The sequence below is a fragment of the Suricata suricatta genome, chromosome X (assembly GCF_006229205.1).
Source record: "Suricata suricatta isolate VVHF042 chromosome X, meerkat_22Aug2017_6uvM2_HiC, whole genome shotgun sequence".
In the NCBI taxonomy this organism is placed as follows: Eukaryota; Metazoa; Chordata; class Mammalia; order Carnivora; family Herpestidae; genus Suricata; species Suricata suricatta.
Window position 1 is genome coordinate 120,342 of NC_043717.1, and position 10,936 is coordinate 131,277.

Below are 10,936 nucleotides of genomic sequence, written 5' to 3' on the forward strand. Positions count from 1 at the left end.
GAGGTACGGCAGGAGACATGAGGGTAGAGATGAGGGGTGCAGCCAGCGGGAGGTGGGGGATGGGAGGGGGAAGGATGGGGGAGGGGTGACAGGAACAGGGGCACCTGAGGGGGAGGTGCGGGGGGACAGGGGCCAAGCTGGGGAGGGGATGGGGGACGTGGGGACGAGGGCGGGCGGTCGCCCGAGTCAGGCTGCGGCAGGTGCTCGCCCGCCCCCCTGACGGGAGGCCTCTGCTCGCGCGTGTGCAGGCGGCGCTGCTGGACCTGCGCAGGCGGCTGATGAAGTTCTGCGTGGCCTGCCGCGTGTACCTGAGCCACCAGAGCAAGGTGCTGAGCGGGAAGGTGGGTGTGTCCCTCTGCGTCCGTGCGTCCAGGACACCCTGTCTGTGGCCGTCTCCGCACGTGGGGCACCGTTAGGGCGATCTCACGGGTCTGGGGAGGCGGTTCTGATGGAGAAGCCACCTCGACCTCTGCCGTCACCCGTGCTCGGTGACCTGCCTGGTCCCTTCCAGCAGGTGCGCGAATGTGCCCGGGACCCCGTGCCGCGTCCGACCGTGGGCCCACGGGGGGCTTGAGCGCGTGCCTACTTTTCTGGGCGCTGAGCTCTGTCCTGTGTGACCCCCTGCGCCCCACCCCGGCACACGTGTGTCAGTGCCTTCTTGTCACTGTGGGTTTTGGTCGTGAGCCTGGATGTGGCACGTGTTTCCGTTTACTGTGTGTGTGTGGTTTCTTGTGTTGTGTGTCGAGGGTCGTCTGTCACCACATGCTGTTTCTTTGTCACGTGGGGTGGTGTGTCCCTGTGGGCTGCGTGTGTGCGTGTTATTTCCACTGTTTCCCGCCTGCACGTGACATCGCCCCGCCGTCAGCCTGAGCGCGTGTGTCTGACGGCAGGTTTTTGACGTCACCAAATGTCCTGCGTGCTGGTTTCCTCGGCCTTGGACCCCGTGTCACGGGCGGGGTGGGGCCGAGGACGGGGGGTTTTCTGGGGGCTGGCTGCTGTGCCTTCCCCACGCTGTGGGCCCCTCAGCGCTGGGTCGCCCACCTTTGGGAGCCTGCAGGGGGGCAGCGGGAGGCAGGCAGGGGATGCGCATCGCAATGGCTGCGCCGTCACCCCTCCCCCCGCAGGCCTTTATCCTGCTCTGCGACCTGCTTCTCATCCTGAGCCACCAGGGCCCCGAGGACGACGCGGGCCTGGGGCTGCTGTTCTTCGTGCCCGACCAGCTCCTGCAGGCCAGGCTGCTCGCCTTCCTCAGGGAGCACGTGTTCCTGGAGGAGTCGGGACCCGAAGGTCTGCCCCCCAGGGGCCGCCGTGGAGGGCGGGTGGGGGTCGGGGTGGGAAGCTGCATTCTCACGCGTCTGTCTTCCGGATTGACGCGGTCACAGAAGGGCCGGGGGAGGGCAGAGCAGGTGATCAGGACCAGGAGACCCAGGGACCCCGTGGCGCTCAGGGTCTGCGCCGTCGGGCTCACGTGTCCAGTGGTGGTTCTGACCCACGACCGCCCCCAGCACGATGCCTGGACCCTTAAGCACCCTGGATCAGACTCCTTGCCGTGCCCTCGCCTGCCACACGGCCACCTCCCGAGCAAGGGGGCCGCGGGAAGACCGGGCAGACGGCGTGCTGTGTCCCCAGGTCCCAGCAGGGTTTACAAGGAGGAGGACTCGGAGGAGCTGCACGAGCTGTTCCACAGGAGGAACATGCTGGCCGTGTTCTGTAAGCTGGTCGTCTACAACGTGCTGGACATGAGCGCGGCCGCCGAGGTCTACCAGTTCTACCTGAAGGTCTCTGCCCGGCCCTCCCGCCCCACCCCTGCCCCCCTGTGTCACGTACGGAACTGGGGGGGAGAGATTCCAGGTGCACGGAGAGCGGGAGTGGAAGGTGCCTAGTCGTACGGACGTGCTGTCCTCCTGTCTCCGTCACCACTTCCTGCGGGTGAGCCACTCGGGGGTGCGTGGGGACTGCGTCCCTGTGAGCGTCTCTGGAGCTTCTTTAGAGCACCAACATCTCTTCCCGGACCTAAGTTCTAGTGGGTTTTTCCACGTGGGACATCATGTTTTTCTTTTACAACTATTGTCTTAATTTCGTTCTTTCATCGCTCCTGAGATTGAATGCAATCAGTCTCGTGAGGAGGGAGACTTGTTTTCGGTTTTGATCATTGGTGTTTCCCGCGTGATTATTGTCAGTACCAGGTATTGACAAGAGCCCAGAAGTTTGCATGGATGGCTAGGTGGGTGGGGGGATGGAAGGGTGGGTGGAGGGATGGTTGGGTGGAGGGATGGGTAGGTGGGTGGGTGGATGATGGGGGGATGGACGCATGGAGAGATGAATGGGCAGATACGTGGATGGATGGGCACATGAGTGGATACATAAATGGAGGAACGGAGGGACGATGGGTGGATGGATGAATGGATACTTGGATAGCCAGATGAGTGGATGGACGGATGACGGCTGGGTGAATAGATACGTCTACCAGTCATGGTCATTTCTCAGAAATCGTTATTTCAAGAGCATCTCTGTATCCCTAACATGATGAAGACGTTAGCCTTTTAGTTGCTGGAAGTACGTTTCCTCCATTACTTTTTATTTCTGAGTACTTCAGAGTCACTTTGGTGATGGTGTTTCTCCCTCCGTTTTAATTTCCAATTCTCCTGAGCAGTTATGGTGTGGGGTATAAGGACCGTCTCCCCTGGTTTTTCTCAGCCTCTGTGTTGGGTTGGTGGCCCCCTATCCCAGGACTTTCCTCTTACACAGCTGTGTGTGCAGCCTCAGTGCATTGTGGGGCCGTGACCGGGTGTGGGACGTCTGGCGGGTTCTGGGGGCCGTGGGCATGTGCAGCTCCTGCAGGAGCACGTCAGTGCGGCTCCGAGAGGCCTCGTTCCCTTGTCCCCGGTCCTCCTTCCCCTGGTGGCCCTGCCCTCCGCACAGAAGCAGCGTCCCCGTGTGAGGGGCCCACACAGTCCTGGGGGTGCAGCTGGCCCCAGGACCGTGGTGCCTGACTGCTACAGCTTCCCAGGCCGTGTGGATGTGCCCCCGCCCCCCACGCAGGGCCTGGTTGGTGCAGAGGGGTCACCAGGATCCATGTCCACATAGGTCCTGGGATCCTGGGCTGCATGGCTGTCCTTAGAGTTTGAGTTTGGGACATGGCGTGGTGACAGGTCTGTGCCCGGGTCTGACGCAGCTGTGTGTCTGCTCCCAGCACTACCATCACTTTGGTGACATCCTCAAGGAGACCATGACCAGGACGAGGCAGAACGACAGGCTTCGCAACGCGCTGTCCCTGCTCCTGTGTCTGCAGCAGGTGAGCGGGCTGTGGCGGAAGGTCGGGCCGGGCTCTGCGGCTGCTCCTCCCAATGCCGGGCACCGTGCAGCGCCCGGGCCTGGAGGGGCGGGCATCCTCGGGGACACTGGTCACGGGCACCGTGGCCTGCTGCTTGGGAGTCCTGCACCCCTGCCTGTGGTTCGTGGGCAGCCGCTCGAAGGCATAGTGCATGCTGGCAGCTTGGCCGCCCCGCGCCCAAGTCAGACCCTCTCCCCGCCGGCTCCGGGGGCTGCTGGCTGAGGCCAGGGTGCCAGTGGAAGGGGGCTGTGGTCACATTCTGGGGAGGCTTCTGGGGGGTCACACGCTGGCTCCCATGCTGTGTCCCCACATGGCTGTGGGCAGAGAGCAGGACACTCTCTGGACACCTTCGAGAACACGGATGCACCGTGGGGGCCCCGCCGTCCTGACCTCATCTGCTCCCCAGCACTTGCCAGGGCCCCCTCGTGGGTGAGGTTGTGCATGTGGACTTGGGGGGCACGGTCCCCCACAGTTGGCTTCCGGGCTCGGCCCCACCTCAGGGTCGTGGGGCCTCTGTGCAGAGTTCATCTGCTCTTTGAGGACGGGAAGACAAAGGAGGACGCGGTCCCGGGGTGTCACGGGGACTCCCGACAGGCGGACGGGTGTGCCCATGGCTTCCTAGGCCCAGGGAGCAGGGGGCGTGTCACTGCGTGTCCTGGTCAGGGAGCGGCCTTGCATCAGGGTTGGGCCGGATTGTCCCCTGGGAGCTCCTGTGTGTCCTCACTTAGTGACCTCGGGGGGGGGGCGTGTCCCTGACCCTCGGTGGGTGTCACCCCCACCTCCATCCGCTGAACCTCAGGGTGGGCGTCCCTCTGTCTTCTCCGTGTCCTCCTGTCATGTCACCGTGGGAGAGCGTGTCTGCCTCTTCCATCCTGTGGCAGCCGGTTTACCCACATAGGCGGCCCCCATGCCTGTGGGGGGTGGCCCGTTCCGTGCTCTGTTCTGTGCACAGGGCTCTCTCTCTCTCTCGTGTCAGCAGGGCGGCGACGGGGAGGGTCTTGCAGGGCATGTGCTAAGGCCGGCAGGGCGTCAGGCAGACAGATCCTGCCCTGTGGTTCCCGGCACGTGGTCCTGTGCCGGGTTCCGGAGCGCCAGGCCGATTCTCGTGGCTCACGGTGGGGCCCGCCTTTACCCCCGCTGCTTTCCTGACATTCTCTTCCTCCGGAAGCAGACTCGTTGCTCCTCTTGTAGGGTGTGTCTGCCCCTGACATGTTCTCGTGCCCCAGAGCACATGTGCAACTTTGGTGGGCACGTCCCTGCCACGCCAGGCCCCATGCGTCCCACTCTGCGTGTCCTTCCCCGGTGACCCAGGAGCGTCTTTCTCGCTCCGTGGTTTTCTGCTGAGTCCGTCTCCAGGGAAGGCCCGGGGCGGGGGCGGGGGGACCTGTTGCCGGGCAGACGTGACTTCGTAGCCTGGGGTGACCTCGGGACGCTTGGAGGCACCCAGGATGCCAGTGTGGGGGTTGTGTGTCCACGGTGATCCTGGTCCCCTGGCATCCTGGCCTCAGGGTGGCTCCCCGTGGGAGTGTGGCTGTCCTCTGCGGAAGGTGTCACTGCCCAGCGGCACTGTTGTCTGGGACCCGGTTTCAGAGCCTCCGTCCCCCAGTGGGGGCGCTGCCCACGTGCTTTGTGTTGGCTGCCTGTGCCAGGCAGGGCCTCCCAGGGGCACAGGGAGGGCCTGCTCAGGTCGCAGCAGCCCTGGCCCCTGCTGGTGGGGCTTACCCTCGGGCAGAGATGCCCGGTGCTCGGGTCTGTCCTGCACCCCGGGTTCTCCAGCCCCCACAGGGTCTGTGCTATGTGGGCTGGAAGGTGGTGGCAAGGTCATGGCTGCCCATCCTTCATAAAAGTGAGAACATACAGAGAAGAGATGAGGACATGCAGACGGGATCCAGACTCAACATGGTGTTTGTCCAACAGTGTAGACATAGTGCCCACCCCCTGCTCTCGGTTAGGGCCTGCCTGCCACCCTCAGACCCTAGGGAGCAGGGTGACCCCAGACCTGGGACACAGGGTCCCCACCCCGTACTCAGGCACATGGACCCCCCCAGACCTGGGACACAGGGTCCCCTCCCCCTGCTCCGGCACATGGACCCCCCCCCCCAGACTTGGGACACAGGGTCCCCATCCCCTACTCAGGTACACGGACCCCCCCCCAGACCTGGGACACCTGGGGTCACAGGCACATGCCCATCAGGGTCCTGACCCCGCTGGGTCCCTTAGCTGTTCCAGAAGCACATGGACACGTGTGGTCTGAGCTACGACCCCATCGGGTTCATCTGCGGCCCCTTCTACTCCATCCGGCTGCTGGCCCGCCGCTTTGCGCTCACGCTCGGCTTTGACTGCGCCCCGGAAGCCGCGCACCTGATCCATAGGTACAAGCCAGGCGTGGGGGTGGCATCTCCCAGGCTGTCGCTTCCCCGCTACACTGTCCGACCCGGCACCCTGCCCCGGGTCTGATCCCCACCTGGCCTGTACCCGCAGATCTGACACCCACCCGGGTGTGACCCCCTCCTGCACCCCGCCCTCCGTTAGAGTCTCCATTCGATGCCCCGTCCTCGCTGTGACACCCAGTCCCTGCGCGCGAGCCTCCCTGACCCTCCGCCCCTGCCTGATGCCCCGCCCACCTGTCAGTGTTTCCTGCCCCGCCCCCAGCCCCCCAACCTGGATGCTGCACTCCCTCCGCCCCGCCCTCCCACCGGTGTACCCCCCTCCCCAGGCGCGGGCTGGCCTACGCCTTCTCCGAGGCCCCAGTGGCGGAAGAGGAGGAGGGGGACCGCCAGCGCTTCCCAAACCTCAGCTTCCTGCTCCTGCTGGCCGAGTTCTCCTGCAAGATCCCGCTGGCCGAGCGGGGGGCCGCGTGAGTGCGTGGGACCCCGGGGCGGGACTCGGACCTGCGGGCGAAGGGAGAGCGGCTCCTGGGGGCGGGAGCCCCAGACCACGGCCCGGCGGGGCGCGGGGCACAGGAGGGTTCTCTGCTGGCGCTGGCGACCGGCCTGTTCACGCCGCGTGTCCGAACTCTGGGCTGGTCCCGGTCGGGGACTCACGCTGCGGGATTCACCTGCACCCGCTGGGTGGCGCCCTCCCAGCAGGACTAGACCCTGACAGGGTCCGGCGGCTGGCCCGGGGATCCCTGGGGACCTTGGTGGGGCCTCTTCCCCTCCCCCGCTCCTGCTCCTTTCCCTTCCCCCGTCCCCTCACGCCCCCTCCCACGTCCCGTGCCCCCACTCCGTCTCTCTCCCCACCTGCTCACCACCGTCCCCCACGTCCTCTCTCGGCCGCAGACTCGCTCACTTCCAGGACTCCATACCTGAGGGCATGCCTAGGTTTGGGGACGGGGACATGAACCCCTTGCTCGTGTACCGCAAGTCCTTGACGAAGACCGATGATGCGGCTCAGGGGGAGGAGGAGCCCGCTGCCGCCAACCCTTTCGATGCCATATGCAAAGAGAGCAAGCGGCAGCAAGGTGGAGGGTGGGAGAGAGGGAGGCGGGGGCGGGCTGTGGAGGCTGTGTGGCTGACCCGTCCGCCCCGCAGAGCTGCCCGTGGCGACCTGCTCCACCTGGACCCCGGACACGTTGGCCAGCTCCGCTGCAGGGGACCCAGAGCCGAGAACCTCGTCCAGCAGCCCCAACTCCAAGAGGTGAGCAGGCTGCGGGCCTCTGCCGGTGCCCGTGGTCCGGGTGGTGCTTTCCCATAGATGGCTGGTGTGGCCTGGGGGTCGCCGGCCCCACGGGGTTGTGCATGGGGCTGCAGCAGGGATTGAGGCCATGTCTGCGAAGGTCAGGGGTGTGGGGACTGCTCTCCTGCAGCTTGGGGCTCCTTCCCTCCCTCACTGCCCACAGCATCATGGGCATCAAAGATGTGGGCCCAAAGCTGTGAGATGTGCTGCAGAGCCCACACGCTGTGGCACACACTTGTTTGCTCCAGAGCTCCTGTCTGCCTCCATCCTGCCCCTGACTGGCCACCCTTCCCGTGGGTCCCCTGCCCCAAATGGGCCTCCAGCCCCTCTGCCCACCACCCCCTGCTCCCTGACCCTGAGCAGCTCCCCTTCCCCCAGGAGGCCTCTTGCCCTCCCTATGGGACCCTCCAGAACGCAGAGTCCCTGGGGCCTGGTGTTGGTCTCTGGCGAGTGGCCCCCTTCTTTCTCCGCAGGGACATCTTTGACGTGGACTTCCTGTCAGAGGATTCGGAGAACTCCTCCAATGAGGACGTGGACGTGGAGGGCATCTCTGTGCAGGTCCGTGCCCGCTGGGCCTCTGGGAGGTGGTGTGGGTGGGGTGTGCCCAGGAGGTGGGGAAGGAGACTGCCTTCTCCAGCCACAGTTCCCACAGTCTGCCCACAGTGGGGACAGCCTGCCCGATAGGTGACCCTGCGGCCTCTGTGCCCATGGGGCGTGTGTGTTCCCCGGAGAGTCAAGCCCGGGGCTGACCGCTCACCAGCTGTCTGCCGTGTGGATGGTCGGCCAGGGGCCTAGGCCCCCTGAGCAGTCCCGGGTCGCTGGGCACACCGAGCTCCAGGCTCATCAACGTTCTCGGGGCCCGAGGCCAGCAGGGTGGGGGCCCCATCTTGGACCCTGTGTTCGAACAGCAGGTTTTAGGGTGTCCTCCATTTCTCCTGGCTCCTGCCTGGCTGCCCCAGCGCTGGTGGTGCCCGGCCGGCATCTGCAGGTCTGCGGCCGCTGTCAGAGCAGCTCAGAGGCTCGTGGCCAGGCGCCCCGCTGAGATGGGGTGGGGGGGCTGTTCATGTACCAGCCCCGGGGGTCCTGGGCCACAAGGGTTTAGGAAGGCCGTCCCCTTCCTGGCTGTGCCCTCGCACTCCCAGGGCCTGGCGGGCAGGCGTCCTGGTGTGGCTGCCCACCCACGGTTCACAGCCTGAACTGGTAGGCAGCCCGGACTGTGGTGTGCACGGTTTTCTGTCCGTTCGTGGGTCCTGAGGGTTGTCCTATCTGTCCCTAGGGAGAGTCTGGCTGAAGAGGACGTTGCCCCCCCTCAGGAGCTCTCCCTCCATTGCTGTGTTCTGTCCCCATGGCCACCTGTTCCCGGGGATGGGGAGCCAGTGGCCTCCGTGTCTGGCTGACCCAGGCCTTCCCCGTGGTGACCCCACCATCTGCACCAGTGGATCCGAACCCCCAGATGCTGGGAAAGGGCTGCATGACCGCTAACTGGGACCTTGGGGTGCTCACCCACCCAGGTGCCTACTGGCTTGCAGCTTTCTCTCCAGGCAGCTGTTGTGTGTGGCTGGAAATTCCAGAACCAGCTTTGTTCTCTGCCATGGAGCATGGCGCTGGCTCCCTTGTCCTCGGTCCTATGTGCTGTGGCTCTGGGTGGCCACCAGCTGCTCTCATCCCAGCCCCGTGCCCCGAGTCCACTCAGCACGTGGACAGGACAAGGGCCTGGGCCGGACGCCTCTGTGCCACGCTCCCCCGGACACGCAAGGTGGGGCACTCTGCCCCTCAATTCTCATGTTGGTGCCAAACCACAGACTCTTCCCGGCCGTTGTGCGGAGGGGGACGGCCCCGTGCTCGTCCTGCGCGTGTGCGGCGGGCCCTGGCCTGGAGGCCTGGGTGGGACGTCTCGGCCCCTCCCGTCTCCAGACTCTGGAAGCGGCTGTGGGAACACACAGCCCCTGGCCGTGGGGTCCAGCGCACAGGTGGCTCACCTGCAGGCCTTGCGGGGACAGCTACCTGCTCCGAGCCTGTGACCCTCGGCCAGGCTTTCCATCCCGAGAGCCGTTCATGCAGGTGGGTCTCCCATGGGGACACGGTCCTCTGCCCCCACCTGTTTATGCCCCGTGACCTGTGTGTGCTGTGTCCGTGTCCTGGGCTGGGCCCGCCAAGCCCGGCACAGGAAATCTGTAACGTCTTTATTTGAAAATACAAATGTGATCTCGTAAAACGTTTTTAAACTGCTATACACGCCAAATAAAAGTTACCTTTACACGTTCTGTACATTTACACGACAACGTAAGTACGTGGAGGGGGTGCCCCCTCCCACGCCCTGTGTGGCAGGTTGTGACCTGGGCAGCACCTGGACACATCCGTGCAGACGGAAGGTCCTGGGCTTCTGGAATGTTCCTGACCGACTCCACGAAAACAGAGGGCCACTGAGTGCCTGGAAGTCTGTGCACAGGTTGTGACCCTGAGGCAGGTTCTTTGGAGCGGAGCCATCAGACACGCCGGGTAAGTGTCCGTATGTCTGGACGCGACGGCAGGTGGGCCCGCCGGCCAGACGGGGACCCCAGCCCCGTGAGCACGTGACCGGCTTCCGAGCTGAATAAATGAAAACTCATCATTCCATACCAACCACTCCATTCTCTATGAAACACAGCCCGACGACCGCACAGTGTGGGCTTTCACACAAGCAGCTGCCGAGCCCTCGGACGGCCCCCGCGGGCGTGGATCACCAGGGCTCCGGGGCGTCCTCGTCACACGCATACTCATACAGGTCGACGGTGCCCAGGGCGGAGGGCGCCTCGAAGAAGGGCCGCTGGGCCAGCGGAGACCGGAGGGCGCTCAGCTTCTGGTCCACGGGGCTGAGCTCCGCCTCATACCTGCAAGGAGGGGCTGGTGAGCGCAGCCCAGGGCGGGGTCCCCTCGGCGCTCCCGCGTGGGCCCACACCAGGTCCGAGGACACCAAGGACACCTGGCGGAGCTCGGCGTTCCGTCTGGATGGACTCCGTGACTCGGGGGTGGGATGAGGACTGGGGACGGGGCAGGGACGTGTGCGGACTCGTCCGCATCGTGGCCGACGTGCTGGGAGGGGCCACGGGCAGACGGAGAGGAGACTGGAGTGCCCCGCTCACAGGCAACGTGCCTGTCGCTGCAGGAAGTCCCACGGACCCTTAAAACCTGCTTCCGCAACCGATGGGGGCCTTTGACGCAAGACCGACGCACCACGGGGAGCAGCGCGGCGAGACGACCGCAGGGCACCTGGGGCCTCAGCCAGCCAAGTGTCTGGGTCTCGATCTTGGCTCGGGTCCGGCTCTCCCAGCGTGTGGATGCAAGCCCGTCTGTGCAGTCAGCCCCAAGCCTGCTCGGCACTCTCCTCTTCTCTCTGCCCCTCCCTTGCTCACGCTCCCTCTCCTCCTCCGATTAAAAAACCCCACCTTTCCAACACTACAACATGAGGAAACAACGTGACAAAAGACAAGAAGATCCACGGGCCACTAAGTCCCGGCAGAACGTCAGAGACCTAACTTGGCAGCGCGCGCGCACGTCTGTGGATTAGGAAACGCAGCCTCGCGAGAAGCCCACCGTCTCCACACCGGATCAGATTCTCCTAAGTGAGAAATCGAGCTTCGGTCTGGTGTGGATGCAGACCAGCGCCCGCCAGGGGGCCGGAGTGGGGAGGGATCTGGGGTGCTGGACGTGCCCCCTTCCAGGTGTCAAACTCTGGGGAGTGGGGGTCAAGATCCTGGTGGCCCCGTGAGGTGGAGACTGATTCTCCTCTATGTTGGCCCTGCTCGTGACCCTTCGTGCCCCTGACCCAGGTGCCAGGTGGCCCTGAGGGGGCAGGAGGTGGGCAGGCAAAGACCTCTGACAGGAGCAGAGAACGCACAGGGCGCCTGAGCCCGTCGGGTGTCCTCGTGTCCGGCCCGCTGTCCC

The 10,936-nt window shown here is 65.0% G+C and overlaps 1 protein-coding gene across 1 annotated transcript in view; it reads left to right on the forward strand.

Annotated features, from left to right (window-relative positions):
- Window positions 1-9,282, forward strand: part of LOC115284284 (cohesin subunit SA-2-like) — a 44,480-nt gene extending 35,198 nt beyond the window's left edge. Inside the window, exons 24-33 of the mRNA XM_029930974.1 lie at window positions 249-341; window positions 1,125-1,287; window positions 1,630-1,778; window positions 3,194-3,295; window positions 5,555-5,706; window positions 6,051-6,191; window positions 6,616-6,797; window positions 6,868-6,973; window positions 7,486-7,570; window positions 8,289-9,282. Of these exons, the coding sequence (XP_029786834.1) occupies window positions 249-341; window positions 1,125-1,287; window positions 1,630-1,778; window positions 3,194-3,295; window positions 5,555-5,706; window positions 6,051-6,191; window positions 6,616-6,797; window positions 6,868-6,973; window positions 7,486-7,570; window positions 8,289-8,303 (1,188 nt within the window). The 3' untranslated portion in view covers window positions 8,304-9,282. The remainder of the gene's footprint in view (window positions 1-248; window positions 342-1,124; window positions 1,288-1,629; window positions 1,779-3,193; window positions 3,296-5,554; window positions 5,707-6,050; window positions 6,192-6,615; window positions 6,798-6,867; window positions 6,974-7,485; window positions 7,571-8,288) is intronic.
- Window positions 9,283-10,936: the final 1,654 nt, after the last annotated feature.